The sequence below is a fragment of the Chiloscyllium plagiosum genome, unplaced genomic scaffold (assembly GCF_037043375.1).
Source record: "Chiloscyllium plagiosum isolate Xiang-an unplaced genomic scaffold, Cpla_swu_hap1 HiC_scaffold_13, whole genome shotgun sequence".
Taxonomy (NCBI): Eukaryota; Metazoa; Chordata; class Chondrichthyes; order Orectolobiformes; family Hemiscylliidae; genus Chiloscyllium; species Chiloscyllium plagiosum.
In genome coordinates this window covers 4,461,052-4,485,635 of record NW_028270151.1, presented here as the reverse complement: position 1 = coordinate 4,485,635, position 24,584 = coordinate 4,461,052, and the positions used below count along the sequence as shown (strand labels likewise).

At 39.5% G+C, this 24,584-nt stretch overlaps 1 protein-coding gene across 2 annotated transcripts in view; it reads left to right on the top strand.

The window, feature by feature from the left end:
- rasa2 (RAS p21 protein activator 2) overlaps window positions 1–24,584 on the top strand; it is a 202,400-nt gene that overhangs the window by 134,117 nt on the left and 43,699 nt on the right. Inside the window, exons 6-14 of one of the 2 annotated variants that reach the window (XM_043702829.2) lie at window positions 4,674–4,757; window positions 5,945–6,017; window positions 6,157–6,233; window positions 11,700–11,801; window positions 14,880–15,036; window positions 16,185–16,333; window positions 17,588–17,702; window positions 19,835–19,909; window positions 21,165–21,288. In XM_043702829.2, the coding sequence (XP_043558764.1) occupies window positions 4,674–4,757; window positions 5,945–6,017; window positions 6,157–6,233; window positions 11,700–11,801; window positions 14,880–15,036; window positions 16,185–16,333; window positions 17,588–17,702; window positions 19,835–19,909; window positions 21,165–21,288 (956 nt within the window). Of the gene's footprint in view, window positions 1–4,673; window positions 4,758–5,944; window positions 6,018–6,156; window positions 6,234–8,926; window positions 9,713–11,699; window positions 11,802–14,879; window positions 15,037–16,184; window positions 16,334–17,587; window positions 17,703–19,834; window positions 19,910–21,164; window positions 21,289–24,584 lie in introns of those variants that run through there. The other variant, XM_043702831.2, reaches the window with a different exon arrangement.

The following is a 24,584-nucleotide window of genomic DNA, read 5'->3' as shown; positions in this document are numbered from 1 at the left end:
CAACAGTGGCCTAACCAATGTCCTGTACAGCTGCAGCATGATCTCCCAACTCCTATATCAATACTCTGACCAATAAAAGAAAGCATGCCAAACACCACCTTCACTATCCTATCTACCTGTGACTCCACTTTCAAGGAGCGATGAACCTGCACTCCAAGGTCTCTTTGTTTAGCAACACTCCCTAGGACCTTGCCATACGTCCTGCTAAGACTTGCTTTCACAAAATTCAGCACCTTGCATTTATCTCAATAAACTCCATCTGCCACTTCTCAGCCCATTGGCCCATCTGGTCAAGATCCTGTTGTAGTCTGAGGTAACCTCCTTCGCTGTTCACTACACCTCCAGTGTCATCTGCAAGCTTACTAACTGTACCACTTATGCTCGCATCCAAATCATTTATGTAAATGACAAAAAGTAGAGGACCCAGCACTGATCCTTGTGGTACTCCACTGGTCACAGGCCTCCAGTCTGAAAAACAACCCTCCGCCACCAGCCTCTGTCTTCTACCTTTGAGCCAGTTCTGTATCCAAATGGCTATGTAACATTTTGAGCAAAATAATTCATCAGTTTCCGAAAAAACTATTTAACCTTCCACATTCATTGCTTGGGTTTCCTGGTGTTATTTTACAATTGCTTTGCGTTTCCAGATTTTAAAAAAAACCAGCAACATAATGTGAAACTCTAAGGAGAGTAGCAGCTTCACGTGTAGTTTCTGTGCCACAAGTTGCATGTAGACAGATGTATACATAAATGATTTGGAGGAAAGTATAGGTGGTCTGATTAGCAAGTTTGCAGATGACACGAAGATTGGTGGAGTAGCAGATAGTGAAGGGGACTGTCAGAGAATACAGCAGACTATAGATAGATTTGAGAGTTGGGCTGAGAAATGGCAAATGGAGTTCAATCCAGACAAATGTGAGGTGATGCATTTTGGAAGATCCAATTTAAGAGCGAATTATACAGTTAATGGAAAAGTCCTGGGGAAAATTGATGTACAGAGTGATCTGGGTGTTCAGGTCCATTCTTCCCTGAAGGGACTACTCAGGTCAATAGAGTGGTCAAGAAGGCATACGGCATGCTTTCCTTCATCGGACGGGGTATTGAGTACAAGAATTAGCAGGTCATGTTACAGTTGTATAGGACTTTGGTTTGGCTGCATTTGGAATACTGCATACAGTTCTGGTCGCCACATTACCAAAAGGATGTGGATGCTTTGGAGAGGGTGCAGAGGAGGTTCACCAGGATGTTGCCTGGTACGGAGGGCGCTAGCTATGAAGAGAGTTTGAGTAGATTAGGATTATTTTCATTAGAAAGACGGAGGTTGAGGGGGGACCTGATGGAGGTCAGCAAAATCATGAGAGATACGGACAGGGTGGATAGCAAGAAGCTTTTTCCCAGAGTGGGGGACTCAATTACTCGGGGTCATGAGTTCAAAGTGAGAGGGAAAAGGTTTAGGGGAGATATGGGTGGAAAGTTCTTCACGCAGAGGATGGGGAGTTCCTGGAAGGCATTGCCGGTAGAGGCGGGTATGATAACATCATTTCAGATGCACCTAGACAGATACTTGAATGGGCAGGGAGCAGAGGGACACAGATCCTTAGGAAATAGGTGACAGGTTTAGATTGAGGATCTGGATCGGTGCAGGCTTGGAGGGCCGAAGGGCCTGTTCCTGTGTTGTAATATTCTTTGTTCTTTGCTACTTAAATATGCTGTTAAAAGTATTGTTAGAGACAAAAAGACCCTGCAGACGCTGGAATCCAAAATAGATAGGCAGGCAGCTGAAAGAACGCAGCAAACCCAGCAGCATCAGGAGGTGGAGAAGTCGATGTTTCGGGTGTAACCCTTCTTCAGGACTGGGGGCTGGGTGTGGGGGGATCTGCAGATAAAGGGGGTGGCGGAGCAGGGTGGTGAACTGGGGGTAGGTGGTGACAGGTACAGGGTTAGACCTGGTTGGTCAATGGGAAGAATGAATCTGGTTGGTGGCAGGAAGCAGTGGAAGGGAGGGGGTGGGTCTGGGAAGTGAGTCGGGGGATGGGAAGGGAGGCTATTTGAAATTGGAGAACTCAGTGTTGAGTCCTCCAGCTGGAGGCTACTCAGGCAGAAGAAGAGGTTGGGGTACTCCAGTTTGTGGTTTGGTTCATTGTGGCAATGGAGGAAGCCAAGGATGGTCATGTTGGAAAGGGGTTTTAAAATGGGCGGTGACTGGGAGGTCTGGACCCACAATGAACCAAACTGTAAATTGGAGGAACAGCACTCATCTTCTGCCTGGGCAGCCTTCAGCCCGGAGGACTCAAAAATGAGTTCTCCAATTTCAAATAATCTCCCTTCCCATCCCCTCACTCCCTTCCCAGCCCGTCCCCCTCACTTCCACTCCTCCCATCCACCAACCGGATTCTTTCCTCCCATTGACCAACCAGGTCTTACCCTCTACCTGTCACCATCTATCCCCTCTAGCTTATCTCTCCACGCTTCAGGCTCTCTGCCTTTATTCCTGATGAAGGGCTTTTGCCCGAAACATCGATTTTGCCTGTCCTCGGATGCTGCCTGAATTGCTGTGCTCTTCCAGCACCACTAATCCAGAATCTGGTTTCCAGCATCTGCAGTCATTGTTTTTACACCATCTATCCCCAGTTCACCACCCTGCCCCTGCCACCCCCTTTATCTGCAGCCCCCCCCACACCCACTCCCAGTCCTGAAGAAGGGTTACACCCGAAACATTGACTTCTCCACGTGATGCTCCCTGGCTTTCTGTGTTCTTCCAGCTCCTGCCTATATACTTTGAAAGTATTGTTCCAGTCAAGGTGACAAAAGATTCAACATGAGCTGAGAGACTGAATAACCGTGGGATTACATCAGAGTGCAATTTTTAATAAAAAATTTACATTTCTGGATGTGATATGAGCATGGCAGAGCCGGTTGGCAGAGGAAGCATAAAGTGGGCCTTTAAGTATCAGATGAAGCCTATTGTTTTGAAAAAAGAAATGGAATTCCCAATAAAAGACTGTACTGAATTTCTTGATAGTTTTGATCAGTAGAACTTGAAAACGTATTGGCGAAAAGAGCTCCAGCACAGTAATAGCCAGTTGCCCAAAAAGTTCATGACCGTGTATGTTATTCCCTTGAAGCCCCTTCTAACCTTTTCCTTTCATTCCATCAGTGACACGTTCAATTCCTTTCTCTCCTTGTGTTTATCTAGCTTCTCCTTGAATCTATCTATGCTACTTATCTCAGGTACTCCAGCAGTCCACGTTCTAAACCTTTCTCTAGGTAAGGAGGTTTATCTCAATGCCTTTTATGCAATTTATAAGTCGCTATCTTACATTTATGTCCCTTATGTCTCCAAGCGGAAACGATGTCTGGTTTTACCCTAACAAGTAGGAAAAGAAACCTTGCAGATCTGCTTTTGATGATTTAATTAAGACAGATGGATAAACAATGTTGAGGATGCACACTAAAAATACAATTCAATTCTGACATTTTTCTTTGTGTACTGCTCTGATTGCAAGTTGTTGTAATTTTGAAAGCAGCTATTATCATGCACTATCTCAAAGTCTCACCTGGAATCCTTGCATATTGCTACCCTTTCTCAAACTGTCTTGCCCTTTGCTGTCCAAGTCCTTGAGCACATCACGATCATGGCTGTTGGAATATTACGTGCAATTCTACTCTCCTTCCTATCGGAAAGATGTTGTGAAACTTGAAAGGGTTCAGAAAAGACTCAAGAATGTTGCCAGGGTTGGAGGATCTGAGCTGCAGGGACAGGCTGAACAGGCTGGGGCTGTTTTCCCTGGAGCATCGGAGGCTGAGGGGTGAACTTATAGAGGTTTACAAAATTATGAGGGGCATGGATAGGATAAACAGACAGAGTCTTTTCCCTGGGGTCGGGGAGTCCAGAACTAGAGGGCGTAGGTTTAGGGTGAGAGGGGAAAGATATGAAAAAGACCTAAGGGGCAACTTTTTCACGCAGCGGGTGGTACATGTATGGAATGAACTGCCAGAGGATGTGGTGGAGGCTGGTACAATTGCAACATTTAAGAGACATTTGGATGGGTATATGAATAGGAAAGGTGAGGAGGGATATGGGCCGGGTGCTGGCAGGTGGGATTAAATTGGGTTGGGATATCTGGTCGGCATGGACAAGTTGGACCGAAGGGTCTGTTTCCATGCTGTACATCTCTATGACTATGACTCTATGGCTGCTTTTCTTGCAACCTTGCTGATCAGATTTTTATCTCTGCTGTACTATTGCACTACTTGTAATCAAACAAAAACAAAAATTTTCAGTCCAATTTTTAGCTGCACTGAAAATGCTGGGCCTGTTTGAATACGATTGGCAAAGATTGGGTTTTGTGGAGAAAGGGTGTAATCTGCTCTTCCCGCTAAGCCGGAAGGAATTAGGTTATGTGACATCAAGCATGTTCCAGCACTTATATTTTGAGCATGGACCAACAGAGATGAGAAAAAATAAATTCCTTAAAATGCAGCTAGACAGTTAGCAAAAGAATCATCTCCTCTTCAGTTTCTTTTGCAGTGTGCAGATGGCATGCTCTAGTAATACTGTCAATTGTTAACTGCCCTCTATTTCTGGAAAAGTGCCTGAAGAATGTTTAGTTCTGAAAATATTTGACAATTAGACGAAGTTAATGTTGTCATTTTTTTTTTCCCCCACTCAGGGTAATAGAATGCCAAGGACTTCCTCTTGTAAGTGGACAAAGTGGTGATCCCTATGCCTGTGTTTCTCTGGTTGGCCCTTCTAGGTACAGTGATTCTAAAATTATATTCTAAAATTGCAATAATAAATTATGTTGTGTCTACACAGAGCAGCGCAGTTGCATTTACCTGAACTGGGAGAAGGGCTTTAAAGGAAACGTTGCTTTTTTTAAAAATCATTTATGGAACTTGGGCATCACTGGCTGGCCAACATTGATAGCCCATCCATATTTGCCCTTGAGAAGGTGGAGATGAGCTGCCTTCTTGAATCGCTGTCATCCACTTGCTGTGGGTTGACCCACAATGCTGTTTGGGAGGGAATTCCAGGATTTTGACCCAATGACTGTAAAGGAATGGTGGTATATTTCGAAGTCAGGGTGGTGAGTGGCTTGGAGGGGAACTTGTAGGTGGTTGTGTTCTCAAGTATCTGCTGCACTTGTCCTTCTAGATGGAAGTGGTCGTGAATTTGGAAGGTACTGTCAAAGGCTTTTTGGTGAATTTCTACAGTGCATCTTGTAGATAGTACACACTGCTGCTACTGAGCGCCGGTGGGGACGAGATTGAATGTTTGTAGATGTGGTACCAATCAAGCAGATTGCTTTGTCCTGGATGGTGTCAAGGTTTTTGAGTGTTGTTGCACCTGCACCTATCCAGGCAAGTGGGGAGTATTCCATCACACTTCTGACTTGTGCCTTGTAGATGATGGATAGACTTTGGGATGTCAGGAGGTGAGCTTCTCGCTGCAGTATCTCTAGCCTCTGTTGTAACCACTGTGTTTGTGGTGAGTCCAGTTGAGTTTCTGGTCAATGGTAACCCCAAGGATGTTGACAGTGGGGGATTCAGTGGTGGTAATACCATTGAATGTCAAGGGGTGGTGGTTAGAGTACCTGTTATTGGTGATGGTCATTGTCAGGCATTTGTGTGGCGCAAATGAGACCTTAAATGCATAATTGGCTGGAAGCATGTAGGGGCCTTTTGGAGAGGCAACCAATCTGATTCTATCTGGCTCTTGGAAATAGGAACAGATTATGAAGCAATCAATGCACCTCTCTGCTATTTCTTGGCAGCCTGGTTCCTTGCTTCTGTGCCTTCCAGCACAGGGTCTGTGAGCTTCAACCTTGGGTCTCATCAGGATACTTCATTAAATCTAGATGTACCGGCCTGGGAGTTTAATTTTAGGATGGATTCCTAATTAAGAGTTTTGTATAAAATGTCACGATACTTGTTTTGTTAGGTTGGATCAAAAAAGAACCAAAGTAAAGAAGAAAACCAGCAACCCACAGTTTGATGAAACATTCTATTTCGAAGTAAGTGGAAGAGGAGACAGCTTACGTTCTTTTTCCTTTGTTGAGGGAATTAACAGCTATGAATGTACCTAACATCTTGATTGAGAGCACTAAAATCGACTTAGATTAATCTCAAATGTGGTTCGTTAAATCATTCCAGGTAACAAGAAATAGCAGTTACACCAGAAAATCACATTTTCAAGTTGAGGAGGAAAATATTGAAAAACTGGAAATCAGGTAAATAAATAACTAAACATGTAGAAATGGAAGCTGACAGAAAGATGTTGAAAAATGAAATCCAAATGATTTGAATTGAAATTTGGAATAATCCAGTCCATTTCTGATAATTTGCTGTTAAAATAACAATGATGCCTGTGTCTGCCACTATTATTTCTGTGTATCGCATACAACAACTTCAGTAAGGAGCAACTAGAGTACATCGTTAAATACAAATATTAGTTGTAGCCCAAGTTGCATTGTGAAAACCAGTAACTTTACGAAACCACATTTTGCTGTTAAGGATATGATAAAAGTTAATAGCCGTCAGTTGTTTTGACAATGAAAGGAATTTGAATGTGTGGAATCTCATTTCTTCAGTTTGTGAATTGGTTTAAGAGATTTAAAAATATGCCAAACCCTTTCAACAAAAGTTATTATGTTCCTTTGTCTTATTTTATCTCTCAAGCCTATCTTACTTTCCATCTTCTGATTGTCTTTCTGTGCCTGGTTTGAAATTGAATTCACCTCCTTCAATTCATCCTCTTCACACTATTTAGTTTCTAGCCTTTTACGTTTCATTGGTTAAGGCCGTATCATTTTTGACTTTCTCATCACTAGGTACAAAATACCCTGTTTTTGTCACTGTACTATTTTCAATTCCTACTTTCAGCATTAGCAGTTAAAAGGTTTTTGAACTGAAAAGGGGTGAGGGTAGAGTTTGTTTGTGACAGATGTTGCTTGCCTCATGCAGCAAAATCTGACACAGTCCTTTAAACCAGGAAGTGGTGAAAACCTGAAACAAAAACAGAAATTGCAGTGAAACTCAAGGTGGTCAGAACTCATGATTCTGCTGATGGACAGTCACTGGAATTGAGATGTTTTCTCTGCTTTCTTCCCATAGATGCTGGCAGACCAGTTGAGTTTTGCCAGCAAATTCTGTATTTGTTTCAGATCTCCACCATCCACAATTCCTACATTATATTGGTGAAAACCTGTTTACTTGCAATTGATCCAAGACCTTTGACACTGTAGAAGGACCTTAATGATCAGTTGACCATACTTAAAATTATTGCTGCAATTAAAATGCTTGAAAATAATTCTTCAACAAAAGGTTTCACTCAGCTGTAGTGAATTGGTGGGTTGGCCATGCTAAATTGGCCATGAGAATTGCAGGGATAGGGTAGTGAGCTGGGTGGGGATTTCAGCAATACTGTGTTGTGGTTTAACTTTTGGTGGAAATCCAGGAAACTAAATTGGGTAAATGTATTTTGAATTTAGTTTGTTAGGGAAAGTTATCAATATTCCTCTTCTTTCTACTGCCATTTTCTGCTGTCAATTGGGTTCCACTGTTAGCAAGGTAAGGTGATTCATGACTCAGTGGTAAATATCTTGCATGTTATGTTACTGTGGTGTATTTTTCTTTAATTTTGAGTGCTGTGTTTTTAATTGCATGCAAGAAGTTTGACTTTTAATTTTTTTTGTTCCTTTTTTGGGTGAATGGTATTTGATCCTTGGAATTCACATTATGTAATTTGGCTTTGGTTTAATTTTAAACAAAGCTCACTGATTAGCCAACACTGTATAAATGTTAGCTTTTTTACGTCCCGGGTCTCCCTAACTCAGGAATGGTTTGGTGTGATGTTCTTCTTTGTACTGGAATTCGTAAATCATTTTATGACCGTGCTTCCTGCGATAAATTATTTCCAGGGTTTACTATCCAAGTAGCAAATTTTTTATGTCAGCAACATATGAAAAACAGTGGCAAGATGAATACCTGGTTAGTGTGTAATTTTGGGGATACAGGTGGTCCTCGATTTATGAATGTCCAACTTATGAATGCTTGTACTTACAAACAATACCCCATAATAATTTTAAAGATCTGACATGAACGTTTTCTTGTACTTCTGAACAGCTGTTTTGTACTATACTGTACTATGTTCCAACCTGTGTACAAATCGGATTAGAATGTGCTCCAGGACAGAACCCATTCATAACGTGGGGACTGCCTGTAGTTAGTTAGGTACAGCATGTTCAAGGTAAAACAAGTAAGGCCCAAACATCACATTTAACCAGGAATTATTAAACTGAATTAACCTAGGGGTTGAGAGTTCAAACTTTAACTCGGCAAAATTGCATTCAACAAATTATTGATTCCTGAAGAAGCGCTCATGCCCGAAACGTCGATTCTCCCGCTCCTTGGATGCTGCCTGACCTGCTGCGCTTTTCCAGCAATTAGTCCAGACAGATCCTGAGTAGTTTGACACAATTCTTCCTACAACCTGTTCCCTGATAACAACCACAGTCTGCATTATTTCACAGTTTCCACTATTCTAGTCTATCCTTCCTTCATGCAGAACCACAGAAAATTAAGTGGCAATGGGAAATTTATTTCTTTGAAAATATTCTGATAAAGCACAAAGGTACTTTTGTTAAAAAAGTGCAGAGTCTTGTGTATACCAGTACGGATAGAGGGTGGCAGTTTCCTTTACCTGAAGGACATTTAATGATCATCCAGCAGCTCTTATCCTCACTATTCTGGTACTAGATTTATATAATTTGTTGAATGGGAGAAAGTGAGGACTGCAGATGCTGGAGATCAGAGCTGAAAATGTGTTGCTGGAAAAGCGCAGCAGGTCAGGCAGCATCCAAGGAGCAGGAGAATAGAGGTTTCGGGCATGAGCCCTTCTTCAGGAATCAATAATTTGTTGAATGCAATTTTGCCTAGTTAAAGTTTGAACTCTCAACCCCTAGGTTAATTCAGTTTAATAACTGTCACATTAGTGTGCCCTCTTCTGTATGCTGCAAGTAATGTTTAAGATTAGTTTGCATGAGGTGTTTGGAAGTTGGTAAGAAGTGGACTAGAGGGAATTTTGTTTTGCATCCTTTCAGCATGTTAGAATCTTGTGATATACCCTCTAACATTTTTGAATGTTTATGTAAATTATGAAAATGTAAATGTAAATGCAGGAGATGAATAATGAAGTCTCAGATTATTCAGTAATCTAATTTGGTTCAGTGGGAAGTCTGTTATAAAAGGGATGTTTGTGTCCAACAAAGTGAGATGACATATTGTTCGACATTGAATATTAAACTCCTTACTTTCTCCTATTTCTCCAGTATAATGAAGATTTAGATAAAGATTGACATCTTTTGAAAGCTATGTGAGCCCAGCATTATATTAAAATTTCTGGCATGTTGAATTGCATTATAATTGACTTCCACTGTATTTTAAAGCATGACAATGCAACTCAACCCAAACTACTTTTTATTATACTCAGTTTGCCATTTATTCTTTTGAATTCTGTTTTGTATTCTCTGAACGAAAATCCAGATTTATCTATATCAGTCATTGAGTCCACACTGCTAGGAAGGAATCTGTGGCTGAAACTTGGCACAGCTGAAGAATGTCTTTTTTTAACCTCCATATGGCTTATTGATATACCAAGGAATATGTGTGCCGACAAACACTGTAGATCTTGGACCACTCATTGGGCAAGGTGCAGAGTCTACTAAGAATCATAGCTTCGACTTAATAAGATCATAGCATTGTGAAGTCATTTACAAGAGTATAGAATAGTCACACCATCTTGATTGCAACGGAGATTTGCATGCCAGAAAAGTATAACTCTGAAAATTGGACCATTAATAAGATTGCTGAATCTCAAATGAGTATTTGAAGTGAAGGGACTTCGGCACTTCTTACATTTGTCAAAGCTTGAGGAAGTGGTGGATGAGGGCGCAATTACAATGTCTAAAAGACGTTTGGATAAGTGCATGAATAGGAAAGGTTTGGGCGGATGTGGACAATGCACAGGCAGATGGGACTGGTTTAGTTTAGGATTATGTTTGGCATGGACTGGTTAGACCAAAGAGTCTGTTTCCATGTAGTATGGCAACCAACTGGACAAATGAGTGGGTTCTTGAGGAAGCCTGTGTGAAGAGGAACTTATTTGCAGTAGTTATATCAAGAAATTGCACTCATTTTGGGCATGAAATGTTGGGGTGCGGTGGTGCTTGGGAAAAATTGAGCACAATACCTGAAAAGCGTGCACAAAGAGATCGAAGGCATGGATCAACAATATCAAAATCTAGGCTCATCCCTTTGTAAAAGAGGAAATGAGGGCAGTAGAAAATGGACTCAGTTGAGAAAGATTGTTCATAGTGTGGCAATCAACAGATTGAAGATAGATGATTGATTGACAGGACACAGGATCATTGATGTCAGCCATCGCCAAAGTTGATTATTTGAAAAACCCATTTTATTTTTAAGTTTCATTTCTTCCTGAAATTAAATACTTTGCTTTTATTTTGATATATCCAATAACAAATCGATTTGAGTGGATATTTTGGTTTTCATGTTCAATAAGTAGACAGCTGTTCACTTGAATGAAGATTCACTAAGTTACACTGAATAGAATGTTAAATTTATTTAATACAGTAGCAAACACGAACTGTCAAGACAGTCATGGCTTTTTTGTATCCATTCTGTTGAAGGAATATGCTGTATTCTCCTCTTAACACTTGTTTACATATAGTGCATATTTTGTAGCTTTTCCAAAGGTTTAATGCCACCTGTGATTTAATGTAAATCACAATAGCACTTGATTTGTTTATTGGACTGAATGAAAATATCTGCCTTATGAATAGATCTAATAAGTTTGTTCAATTCTGATGGTTATGTGACAAGACAAAGTATTACCAGAGCTTAGCGATCTCTCTTTTTTTGGCAAAGTGCTGACAATAGAGATTTTCATTGTGATTTCTAGCACTGATTTTCTTTCTTAACCCTGACAAATCTCAGGTTTACCAAAAACCACCCAAACCTGGGAATGAAGCAGATAGGAACATGTACTTCCAATATGTAAAGCAAAAGTGGTGCAAAACTGAAAGATGGGGACAGCATCATAGTTTTGGTGCGCTTAACATTATAAATCCCACTCTTCTGTTCTATTGTACTTTTTCATTTTAATGTGCTTAACCTTCAAATTAATATGTTTGTATAACAGCATCAAGCTGAATTGGTAAAATAACTAATCGTGGGTTTAAATGTTCCTGAGTTCCAAATTCTATTTTTGTAGCTCTTTCCACACCAGATGATGTTGTACTGGCATCATTCTTTGGCAAGATATAGCTTACCTCATTGGCTCTGAAGTCTAGATTGTACCAAAATTGCTTTTAACTGAAAGAAAGAATTGAAAGAAAGTTTTGTTTGTATTTAAGTTAAATACAAATGTATTTGTAAATTTTTTGCTTGCAATTTCCAGTTCCCTATAATTGCACAACCGTTTAATTCTCGGTAAATCTTTGAAAAATCAGGTTTGCATTTCCATTGCGGTATGTCATCATTATTTTCATTTTTAGTAAATACATACCTTTAATCCAATTAATTTTCTGTAATCTGACACCCTTTACAGATTAAAAACTGTGAGCCAGAAACTGAAAAATTTTCAATATTGTGGGGTTGACTGATTTTTTTCTCTTCAGAGTTGATCTGTGGAACAATGAAAACCTGGTGCAAGATATTTTTCTTGGTGAAATTAAGGTTCCTGTGAAAATTTTAAAGAATGACAATTGCCACCGGGCATGGTAAGAATTCTCATATCAACTCTAAATTTCCTTAAGGTAGATCAGATTTCATTCTTGCAGTTAAAGGGATGTCCTATTCCGGGAAAAAAAAAATATTCTTGTGATGACGCGTTTATGAATTTGTTTTGACAGGTCTTGTTTTCAAAACACAAGATCTTCATTGCAATAACTTGTTTTTTGACTTTAAATTCTCATTAATGTGTGTCCCTTTGGTTTGAGTAAGAGCATTAGAATCAGAAGAATTTTGGCAACACTGGCCAGACAACCCTTAAATGTTTCCACAATTCTCAGCAACTGTGGTGGCCTGAGTAAGTGCTATGATCAAAGGACTAAAAAAGCTGGTTGATTGAGATATGGTTTGATTATGTAAACCAAATTCAATGCTTTATTTCTTGATACAAATGGAAAATACTAGAAATGTACTCATCAGAGAATGAGGGAGAACTGATGAGATGAGTCCTGTTACAAATAATTCAATGTTGGTTTGCAGAAAACTTTTTAAATTGCTGTCCTTTTTTCTTTTCCACTTCCTCCCTGATCACACTTCAAAGCAATGAGCAATGTCTCTTAATATTTATAAACTTCAGTCTGCAAATGTAGAACACTAACATTTTTAAATACAGCAGAGTGCTGGAGAAACTCAGGTCTCGCAGCATCTATGGAGAGAGAAACAGTTAATTAGTGTGGCTCTTCAAAACTAGCATTCTTATTTTTATCTCTCCATCACATTAAAACTGACATTGTTTTAAATCTGAACTTTGATCTTTGCTGACCTTCTCAATGCAAGTACCTACACATTTGGCTATGCCACTTATTCCTTTATGTAATGCTTCTCAGTTATAGTATTGCAAAGAGAGCATTTGATGGTACTTTCTTAATGTTATATCGATGTAATGTAATGATCGAGCTGTAGTGGAGCAAATTTGAAACAGTTGTTCACACATGATATTTTTATTCCAAACAAATTCAAAGAAATGCTTTGATTGTTTTATCCTACCTTTAAATCATATTTGCATTTACCGTAATTTTTTTTGTCTCATTGGCATCCACTGACACTGGTTTGTGTTGTGTTGGAGTCATTTAATATATTTGACCCATTGCTTGAAATTGAGAATCAACTAAAAATAATTGGAATTATTTAAATTGAGAACTGCAGGATGTTGGTTGCTATTTTTGGAAAGTATAATCCAGTGTATTACAATCCAATAGAAAGAAACTGTAATCTGATATATGATTTGCATGTTCTAACTGTATTGTCTCTCTTGTATCCTGTACTGAAATAGGAAACTGGGTCAGGATGACTGTTTCCCATCATATACAACATATAAAGTTACAACAGCAATTAGATTACGAGAGAAACCAGGTCAGATTAAAACATTAAACTGGAATGATCTTATGAATTCACTGAGAAAAGATTACAATCTGAGAAGTAGCTACTGAAATAAACAACAAGCATTAAACAAAAAAATGCATTGGCCTGACTATTAAACAAAATAGTAATAAATCATTGGGACTTTCATTTGTATTTTGACACCATCCTACTGCTAAACTAATTAGCTACATTGTATCCTGCTCTGTTGAGAGAATTAGTGCATTCTAGGCCATCAACGGTAGATTGCAGTTAGTGCTACTATCAAGGCAGCTGCATCTTTAGCATTTTTCAAAATTAGGGAGTTCATTGCCATATATTTAAGCTGGCTTGGGAGTGTATATTTGGGAATGTTGGTATCCACCAGGCTCATTAGCATTTTTACATGCTCATTTTATGTGACTTGTGCTCTTCTATATTCAAGTAAATTATTTTGTAGTCCAGTACTATATGACATCCCTTGTACCCCAAACCAAATATTTCTGTCCTGTGAACACGTACTGCTCAATTTGTACAAAGCTAGAGGAGGAGGATTTATTTTGAGATGAGGCAAGGCATGAAATGATAGGTTACTTTGTTTTACAGAAAGAGTAGGAATGCTTCTGTGCATGTTATCATTTTATATTCATAGAAACTAAAGAGTAGATTACAATTGCCCACAGCAATGTCTTGTCATGCATGAATTAACCACTCTGGTGAAAGAATTTAGTTTTTCCCCAATAGAAACCTTCAAGCTTTTGTGTTTCAAAAACCTTTCCACTCGTTTTTCTTTTCCTGTCTGTCTTTGGACAGTTGGAAATCAAGGGACCTACCAGCACACTTGGTGTAATGTGTTTTGAATTAATTTGATAAAAGTTATTGCTATTATCAGATAAGAGGGACAAAGTTGTGAAAGTATGCAAGTACTGTAACTCTTGTGCACAAGATGATCACTTCCTCTTCATTTGTGTAATGTTTACAAACCGATCAGTGGGAAAGAAATTCAGTTTTCCTAAGTTACAACAATGATTTGTGTTATAACAGATCCTGGCAAGACAAAGCTTATGGTCTGAGCAATTGTTGTTTTGTAGTGAGCATTTTAAAAGATGGAAAGCACGTCTGATGTGAAACAACAGCAACCTCTTCTCACAGGACAAAAAAAAACATACTCACGTACCTGCTGCTCTGAATCCGAATCCCTTATGTATAATGACAGAAATTGCTGGGTCTGACAGCATCTGTGGAGAGTTAACATGAAGCAGAATTAATATAAGCTCTGCTTTCTCTCCACAGATGTTTCCAAACCTGCTAAGTATCTCCAGTTTCTGATGGATTTCAAGCATCTGCAACTCTTTGTTATATTTCCCTTTATGTATATATCAGTTAGTACAGTTCTGCAAGTGGTGTTGTCAGTAATAATGCATGAATGTGAAGTTAAGTCAACATGGTATAGGTTTTGCATAATATTCTTCATGCACATTTGGCTGGATTAATATAGCCCTCTCATCCACAGCATTACCCTTAAACAATGGGCTCTTATTGATTGATGATATACAACACCTGGTACAAAAACATCACATGATCTTAGTGTCACTTGTGCTGCAAGATCATTCTAGTGTGCCTGAAGGTTGAGAAGATAAAGTTATTGCTCCTAGCCAATTGTTGTCTGTGCAGTATTTAGTGTTTTATGTGGTATGGTTCAAGTCACCATATGCACCATCATTAAATAGGTACTTACTGCTACCAAAGGACAATGGAAACAAGTCTGCAAAATCAGAAGACTTGGGCTCACTTCGACTGTCTATATCCTACAATGAAGATTATGTGCTCCCCTCTAACTACTACAGTTCTCTTAATGACTTGCTGCTAATGTCATCAGATGTTAAGGTAAGCATTTGCAGATAGGGTCCAAGAGGCTTGTTTTTTTTTCATTTCTAAGACAACGTAACAGAATGTATGTATTCCAATGTACTAAAGCAGTTCTAGCTTCATATTCTGGTGAGACGTCTTTTGTGAACAACTGTTAGTTTTGCACAATAGAAACTTGGTGTGTTGGTGAGACTTGGTGCCCATTTAAAATATCACTATTACTTTTACTTAAGTCATAGCATCATACAACACCGAATCAGACCCTTCAGTCCAACTCGTCCATGCCAACTAGGTTCCCAAAGTAAACTAGTCCCACTTGCCTGTATTTGGCCCTTATTACTATAAACTTTTCCTATTCAAGTACTTATCCAAACATGTATTTAAATTTGTAAATGTACCTGCATCCACCACTTCCTCTAGCAGTTCCTTCCACATGAAAACCACCCTCTGCATGGAAACAATTGCCCCTTAGGTCTCTTTTTAAAATCATTCTCCTCTCACTGTATAAATCTATCCCCTAATTTTGAACTTCCCCAACCTATGGAAAAAAAGCCTTTGCTATTCACTTTATCTATGCCCCTCACAATCTTTTAAATCCCTATAAGGTCACTCACCCCATAACCTCCTGTGGTCCAGTGAAAGAAAGTTCCAGCCAATCCAGTCTCTCCAGTATAACTCATATCCTCCAGTCCTGGAAATATCCTGGTAAATCTCTTCTAACCCTCTCCAATGGATCATTTCTTCAAAATATGCATTTTGAGATCTAATTTTATAATCTTGCGGATCTGGCACAGACTGCAGATTGTCGAGATTAATTTTGAGGTTCACTTTTTGCTGAAATTTGACTTGGTTCACATAGGTATTATTCTCAGAATATTCTGGTTTGGTTTTTGATATGTAAACTGCAGTTGTGTTATAGCAATGTAGATTATAATGGACAAGTCATGTCTACTTTTTAATTAACCAGCTGACAGCAAGGAGTGGTATCTACCAGGATTGATATCTTTTGCTACTTAAGGTTTGCGAACTGCTGCTCGCATATTATTGAGAATTTTTTTGTGTAAAGACAGGAAAGGCAACTGTAATGGATTAATATAATTTGCAACAAATCACACTAGTTACTTTGTAATGTTGCTTATCCTACCCCTCTTTCTCTTTCATTTAAGCCTATATCTGCCTCAGCAGTTCATATCCTGGGTGAGGTGTGTCGTGAGAAGCAAGAAGCTGTATTGCCACTTGTACGCCTGCTTTTGCATCACAAGAAGCTGGTTCCTTTCCTTAGTGCCATAGCGGAGTTAGATCTTCAGCAGACACAGTAAGTCTCATAGTTGCTGTAATGGTTAGTCTTTCATGATCGCCACATCCTGGGAGAAGCAGCAAACATTTTCTAGCACTGGCTGTGATATAGAACTTTATATTAAAAGGAAAAGTGTCTGAGATTGGATGGAGCTCTATGATGAAATGCGCTTGTAACATTTGATCTGAACATCATCACTGCTGACCTGGGATGCATGATGCAGAGTACAGTTCTTTTTGCTCTGTCCATGCAATGCACTTCAATTATACCTTCATAGCAGCCACTACTGCACCAAAATGCTTTTCCGTTTGCCTTAGCAATCCTTTTCAGCCTTTCCAAGATTGTGCTTCACAGCTGGCATAACTCTTACAATTTATAACGACCAAGATCTTGGTTGAGGTTGTCCACATTTCCAATGCACCAAGTAATCCGTTCAATGCAAAAGAAAGTTAAGTGGATGCTGGAAATCTGGAATAAAAGTAAAAAGTGCTGAAAGTGCTCAATACATCAGCATCTGTGAAGGGAAGCAAAGTAAATGATGCACTGGTGCAACTCTGAGCATTGGTGATATTTTGGTAAACCTTTATCAGTTAAGTTGTTTTAATGCTGTGACTGTGATTGCGTTATGACTTCCTGTGATAGGGAAAGCTTTTGATTGTCCGAAATGCCTATCCGTTCGACGACTTCCTAAATAGTCAAGTGTAAAAACAAGGCTTCTTTTGCAACAGCTTTTCTTAGGCAGGTTAATGTAATGTGTTCCTGCTTTATAAATATTAGCTGTTGTTTCTCAGAATGACCAGCACAATTATAGACACTCGACTGGTGGATTTTTCACATCTTTGTGAATGGGATAGTTGATGTACTTGTAACATTTTCCTTTACAAGTTACATGATCGTTTTGTGGGGAATGGCAGACAGGGAAATGTGTGATAGCACACATTGCCAGAATGATGGAGTAGACTTGTACATCCTGGTACTATTTACATGGTGGTATTTTTCTGCAAGTTCAGGATCTTTTGATGCTTGGATCAACAGTGCTAGGTCATTACCATCAACAAACAGTTTGGATTTTGAGCAGGGCATGTCTGCCATGTAGGCGCAACCATTAGCACCTGGGCTTTTAGACACTCCAGGAAGATGCTATTTTAAAGGTGTTCGCACTTGAATCATTGTTAGATTTTTTGTGTACTGTGTGCCAGAATGCAAAGTTTTAAGCAGTTTTCAGAAATTTTGAGAGAGATCCTGTTGAATCTTACTACTTTGGTTTTGTAGGGAAGCCAACACTATCTTCAGGGGAAATTCTCTGGCCACACGCTGTATCGATGAAACAATGAAACTCGTTGGAAAGCATTATCTGAAAGTGACTCTGAAGTCCACTTTAGATGAAGTAAGATGATACTTTATATGAATTTGCTGCTTAGTTTATCCTCATGCTGACTTCTCCATCAGCCAATGAAAGAGAACATGTCTCATTAGTTGACCTTGTGTGCAGTTCTTTAGAATCAGGTTTTTAAAAGATAATCTTTTCTCTTTCATTCATGTAAATATTACTACCTTGATCACTCTTTCATCTGACTGCTGTCACTCTGTGACATCATCTTTAAACAATATGTGCACTAGCAATAACTATTTCAACTTCACCACCACTTCTCGAGTCTTCCAGTTCTGATTTAGAATGTTACTTAAAAACATAGCAACATAGAAAATAGCTGCAGGGGTAGGCCTTCAAGTCTGCACCACCATTCAATAAGATCATGGCTGATCAGTATCCCATTCCCACTCTCCATGCCCCATGATTCTGCAAGTGGCACGACCAGCACCTTCTTGAATATATCCAGTGAACTGGCCCGAACAGCTTCCTGTGGGAGAGGATTCCACAGGTTCACAACTGTGTGAAGAAATTCTTTCTCGTCTTAGTCCTGAATGGCTTACCCCTTATTCCTAGATTGTGACCCCTAGTTCTGGACTTCCCCAACATCGGGAGTATTCTTCCAGAATCTAGCCTGTCCAGTCCCATCAGGATTGTATATGTTTCTATGAGATTCCCCCTCGTTCTTCTAAACTCCACCAAGTATAAGCCCAGATGATCCAGTCTTTCCTCATATGTCAATCCTGCCATCCCAGGAATCAGCTTGTCGGATATCCAGTATTGGCTGAGCAGAAATTTCCTTAAATGAAGTCTTAGTAAGACCTAATCCATTCGTTTAAGTCTATATTACCATCTCCCTTCCCTAGTCACTGGCTGCACCTTTGCTTCTCACCACCTTTAAAGCTGAGAACTGTTTGTAATTTGTTTGTCCCTGAGCTTAATCTTCAATTGTCAGTATCATCCATCTTGTACGAATACCTCAAATTTAAAATTCTCATTTAAATATTCAGTTCTTTCCATTGCTAAATCACACCTAACCCTTGTGGTTTCATCCACCTCTACTGTCTTACCAAGATTTCCACTTTCATATATTTTTGGCCTCCATCCATGAGAAATTATGGCAAGCAGTTATCCAGTAATACAGCTTTTAGCAACTGCTGGACACACACATCGAAGTTTCATTGAAGTAACATGACCATGCTTCCCGAGAAGCCAGAGATCTTTATATCTGGAGAAGGCAAGAGTGTGACTGACCAGTGTAATTACTTCCTCTATAGCAATTCCTTGTGAAAGAAATCTCCCAGTTCGAGTTTGCAAGTCATGATCCCAGCTATGGTACCACTGGACAAGTCAGATTCCAGAATGAAATCTAGCAAATTGATCATATGTTCTGCTTTTCTGTTTTAATTAATGTGGTGGTCATTCGCCAAAAGAGTCACACGAGACTGCAATTTCTTTAACAACGCAAGTTTCTTGCACAAAAAGCAAACAAACCTAGCTATCTAGGTATAGAGCACAGAAAAGCAAAGTCTCATTGTATGCTGACAGGAAAGGAGATTTAAAACCAGATAAATCACCCCTCTGAATTGGATATTTCGGTCAACTTTACTGATTCTCCCCAGTTGTTTGCTGTGAACTGTGATGTTTTCTTACATGAATGCTCAAAACTGAGAGCTCAGACTTTTTTCGGCTTTTATTAACATGCAGATTTCTATCCAAGCATTCAGTTTGCAAGTTAGACAAATTAAACTTTTATACTGAGATATCTCTGCTTTCCCAAACTGTCCATTATTCCTTTCTCAGAGTAAATCTAGATTTGCCTCTGACTCCAGTCAATTCTCCTCCAAAACTGTTTAAAAGCTTAAGCTATAATCCATCACAGTGAAAACCGTTTCCTTCAAAACTTCAGCAGGTCCCTGCTTTCTGATGCATACTGGAACAGTTCTACAGGAAGGGCAGTCTTATGTGGTTTTTTGTTTGAACCCTTTAGAAAAATAACTAACTCCAAATACCATGATTTAAAATACAAACTTGAAAATTTTATTTTATAAACGACAATCAGATGCTGTTTAAAAACATGCTTCATTGACTAATAAAATCTATATCTGTTTAAGAATGTTCATTATCCTCACTTGAGATAATTTTCTTAGATTTGTGACTCCTGCAAAACCTGTGAGATTGATCCTCTTAAGTTAAAGGAAGGCGATAATGTTGAGGTGAATAAGGTATGTGTATTTTCCAATGGTTACTCAAATTTGTTTTACTATATAATTCGTATAGTTGGAAAAATTGGTTTTATAATGTACCATAGAACAGTTTAAATAAATGATTTTATCAGATTCTTTTAAACATAACATTATGGCATAAAGGCAAAATACTATGGATGTTAGAAATCTGAAAGAAACACAGAATGCTGGAGAAACTCAACAGACAGCAGCAGAGTTAATGTTCCAAGTCTGCTATGACTTTTCTTCAGGACTAATATTTAATGTTAAGGCACGGATTAACAAGAACTCTATTATTCACTTTTCTGGTTACTTGCAACAAGAAAATTATAATTGTTGAATTTTGCTGACAGACTGCAAGTACTATTGTCAGTGCTGAAAACAACAAATTCTGGAAATCACAGCAGGTCAGGCAGCATTCATGGAAAGAGAGCAAGCTAACATTTCAAGTCTAGTTTTTTTGTTTTTAGTACAGATTCCAGCATCTGCAGTAATTTGCTCCTACTATTGTCAATGATTATGCTAACAAACTACTGTCTTACAAACTTGCTTGCAACTTAAACTGGCAAATATTGTCACTGTGCAAGTGTGCTAGTTTTAAAATATTCCCCTGATTCCTGACTTGCTCATGGCAGGTATGTGCTCAGTTCTGGTGATCATCAGTCTGCAGCTTCACTGGCAATGTTGTAGTCATTGAAGACAAAATAGTTGGTGCTTACGAACCATTTTTAGCTCTTGTCAGGGTCCATGATTAGTGTCAGCAGAAGTATGTAGATAGTACTGATTGTGATGAGTCCCAATTACATTTCAGTGTGAGCTAGCATTGTTGAATCTAAGTGTTGCAGAAATTCAGCAGGTCTGGCAGCATCTGTGGAGAGAGAAAGTGATAAAGTTGTGAGTCTGTTGTGACTGTTCTTAACATTTTGACTCCATGTTACCTTTGTTTCTCTCAGACCTGCTGAGTTTCTGCCACACTTTGTTTATATTTCAGACTTTTAGTATCCATGGTGCTTTGCTTTTATTTTTATTATCGAATCATCCAGTTAAATGCCATGTAATGTCGATGGTAAGGACTTGCAGAATCCATGCAGCTGGACAGGATGAGAACACATAGTCCAAGAATGGTAGAGCAGTAATCAGTGATGATGATAATCTACAGATCTTTCTGATATCCTTTCCATTTATCCTTTCCATCAGTTGAGCTCATATTCAAATGCAAATAATAGCTTAATTCAGTTTATTTTCAAACTTGCAGGAAAACCTTCGCCAGTATGTTGAAAGAGTATTCACTGTGATTGTCAGGTCCAGTATGAGTTGTCCCACATTAATGTGTGAGGTGTTTCATTCACTACAAAACTTGGCAAGGAAGCAATTTCCAGGTAAGAGATAAAAATCATGTTTCAAACAAGTATTTCTCTCACGAAAACATCTTTGTGAATATAATGGTTGAAAACTAAAATCAAACTCCAAGCTGTTTTTGGAGTTTGGTCACAGACCTGACGTAAATTTAGTGAATAATTGAACAGGTTTGAGGGGCTAATTGGCTTTACCTCCTGTACCCATGTCCTTAAAATTGAGCTTATGTTGTGTTTTATCTATGTTTTGTTAACAGAGTCAGTCATACAGCATGGTAACATATATGCACTGGTCCTTGCGGATCATAGGCCCAAACCAAACTCATCCCATTTGCTATTGTTTGGCCCTTATCCCCCAAACCTTTCCTATTCATGAACTTATCCAAATGTCTTTTAAATGTTGTAATTGTTCCTATAGCCACCACTTCCTCTGACAGTTCATTCCGCATAGAAACCACTCTCCATGTAAAAAAAAGTGGTTGGTTATCCTTTTTGAATCTTTCTCCACTCAACTTAAAGCCTAGTTTTAGGCTAGGCTTGAACTCTGATACCCAAGGGAGAAGACCCTTGACTTTCACCTTATCTATTACCCCTTATGCTTTTGTAAACCTCTCCAAGGTCACCCGTTAACCTCCGACACTCCAATGAAAACCGTCCCAGTCTATCATTCTAACTCAAACCTTTCATTCCTCGCAATATCCTGGTAAATCTTTTCTGAACCCTCGCCAATTTAGTAATATCCTTCCTTTAGTAGGGCGAACAGAGCTATGCACAATACTCCCGAAGATGCCTCACCAACGTCCTGTACAACCTCAACATGACATCCCAACTCCTGTATTCAAAAAAATTTGAGCAATGAAGGCAAGCATGCTAAACAGCTTCTTAACTACCTTGTCAACTTGTGACTCAAATTTCGTAGAATTATGTACCTGATCCCCTAGGTCTCTGTTCTATAACATTACCCAAGGTACCATTGTATAAGACCTACTCTTGTTTGTTTTGCCAAAATGCAATGCTTCCTATTTATTCAAAGAACAAAAAACCTTAGGTGCAGGAGGACATTGTGACAATACCTCTATCATTAACTTGGGAAATTTGATTGTGACTCCGAAGCCTGTTGATCAAGATCTCTTTATAATCTTAGCCTTCTTCACTGTCCACTATGCCATCTGCAAACTTACTAACCATGTCTCCTAAATTCTCATCCAAATTGTTTATATAAGTGGCAAACAAAAGTGGAGCCAGTATCAATCCCTGTGAAACACTGCTCTTCACAGGCCTCCAGTATAAAAATACAATCTTCCCACCACCATCCTTTGTTTCCTCATGTCAAGCCAATTTTGCATCTCATATGATCTAACTTTATTAATTAGTCTACTGGTACCTAGTCAAGGGCTTTGCTAAAGGTGGCTCAGTGATTAGGACTACTGCCATACAGCACCAGCTTCTGGTGAATGTCTGTGTGGAGTTTGCACATTCTCCCTGTGTCTGCGTGGGTTTCTGGTGGTCCAGTTTCTGGTTAGGTGCATTAGTCAGAGGTAAATATAAGGTAGGGGAATGGGTCTGGGAAGGTTACTCTTCGGAAGGTTGGTGTGGACTTGATGGGCCGATAGACCTGTTTCCACACTATAGGGATTTTATAAAGTCTATGTAAACTATGTCTACTGCTCTGCCCGCATCAATCTTTACGGTTAGTAAGTTAAAAAACTCAATCAAGTTTGAGAGATGCGATTTCCCTTGTACAAAGCCATGCCGTGACTACCGTTAATCACTCTTTGCCTCTCCAAATACATGTAAATCCTCTCTTTCAGAATCACCTCCCACAGTGTATTAGATTAGATTAGATTAGATTACTTACAGTGTGGAAACAGGCCCTTCGGCCCAACAAGTCCCCACCGCCCCGCCGAAGTGCAACCTACCCATGCCCCTACATTTACCCTTTACCTAACACTACGGGCAATTTAGCATGGCCAATTCACCTGACCCACACATCTTTGGACTGTGGGAGGAAACCGGAGCACCCAGAGGAAACCCACGCAGACACGGGGAGAACGTGCAAACTCCACACAGTCAGTCGCCTGAGGCGGGAATTGAACCCGGGTCTCTGGCGCTGCGAGGCAGCAGTGCTAACCACTGTGCCACCGTGCCGCCCACTGTGGCACACTGATCTCCCACTGATGTCAGATTCTCAGGTTTTTAAGCACCCAGGCTTATCCTGACAGCCTTTCTTAAATAAAACACAACATTAGATACACTCCAGTCCTTGGCACCTCAGCCATGGTTATAAATGATACAAATATCTCTGCTAAAGGCTCCACAATTTTGTCCCTAACATCACAACGTCCTACATAAAGAACTAGGAGCAGGCGTAGGCCATCTCGACCCTCGAGCCTGCTCCGCCATTCAATAAGATCATGGCTGATCTTATTGTGGCCTCAGCTCCACTCACCCACCCTCTCACCACAACCCTTAATTCTTTTACTGTTCAAAAAAAAACTACCTTAGCTTTAAAAACATTTACGGAAGTAGCGTCAAATAAGTCATTGGGCAGGGAATTCCATAGATTCACAACCCTCAGGGTGAAGAAGTTCCTTCTCAATTCAGTCCTAAATCTGCTCCCTCTAATCTTGAAGCTATACCCTCTTGTCCTAGTTTCACCTGCCAGTGGAACCATCCTGTCTACATCTATCTTATCTATTCCCTTCATAATTTTTTGTTTTTCTAGGATTCCACCCCTCATTCTTCTAAATTCTGGTGAGTATAATCCCAGTCTACTCAGTCTCTCCTCATAAACCAACACTGTCAAATCTGGAACCAACCTCGTGAAAGTCCTCTGCACCTCTTCCAGTGCCAATACGTCCTTTTTCAAGTAAGGAGACCAAAACTGCACACAGTACTCCAGGTGTGGCCTCACCAGCACCCAATACAGCTGCAACATAACCTCCCTGCTTTTAAACTCAATCCCTTTAGCAATGAAGGACAAAATTTCATTTGCCTTCCAAATTAACTGTTGTACCTGCAGATCAACCTTCTGTGATTCATGGACAAGGACAACCAGGTCCCTCTGTACAGCAGCATGTTGCAATGTTTTACTATTACTCCTACCAAAATGGATTACTTCACATTTATTAACGTTGTATTCCATCTGCCAGTCCTTTGCCCATTCACTTAAAGTATCTATGTTCCACCACAAAGTTTCACAGTTCTCTGCACACTTTGCTCTGTCACTCATCTTAGTATCATCTGTAAACTTTGACACAGTACACGTGGTCCCCAATTCCAAATCATCTAATAACTGCAGTTCTATAACTGATTCCTGA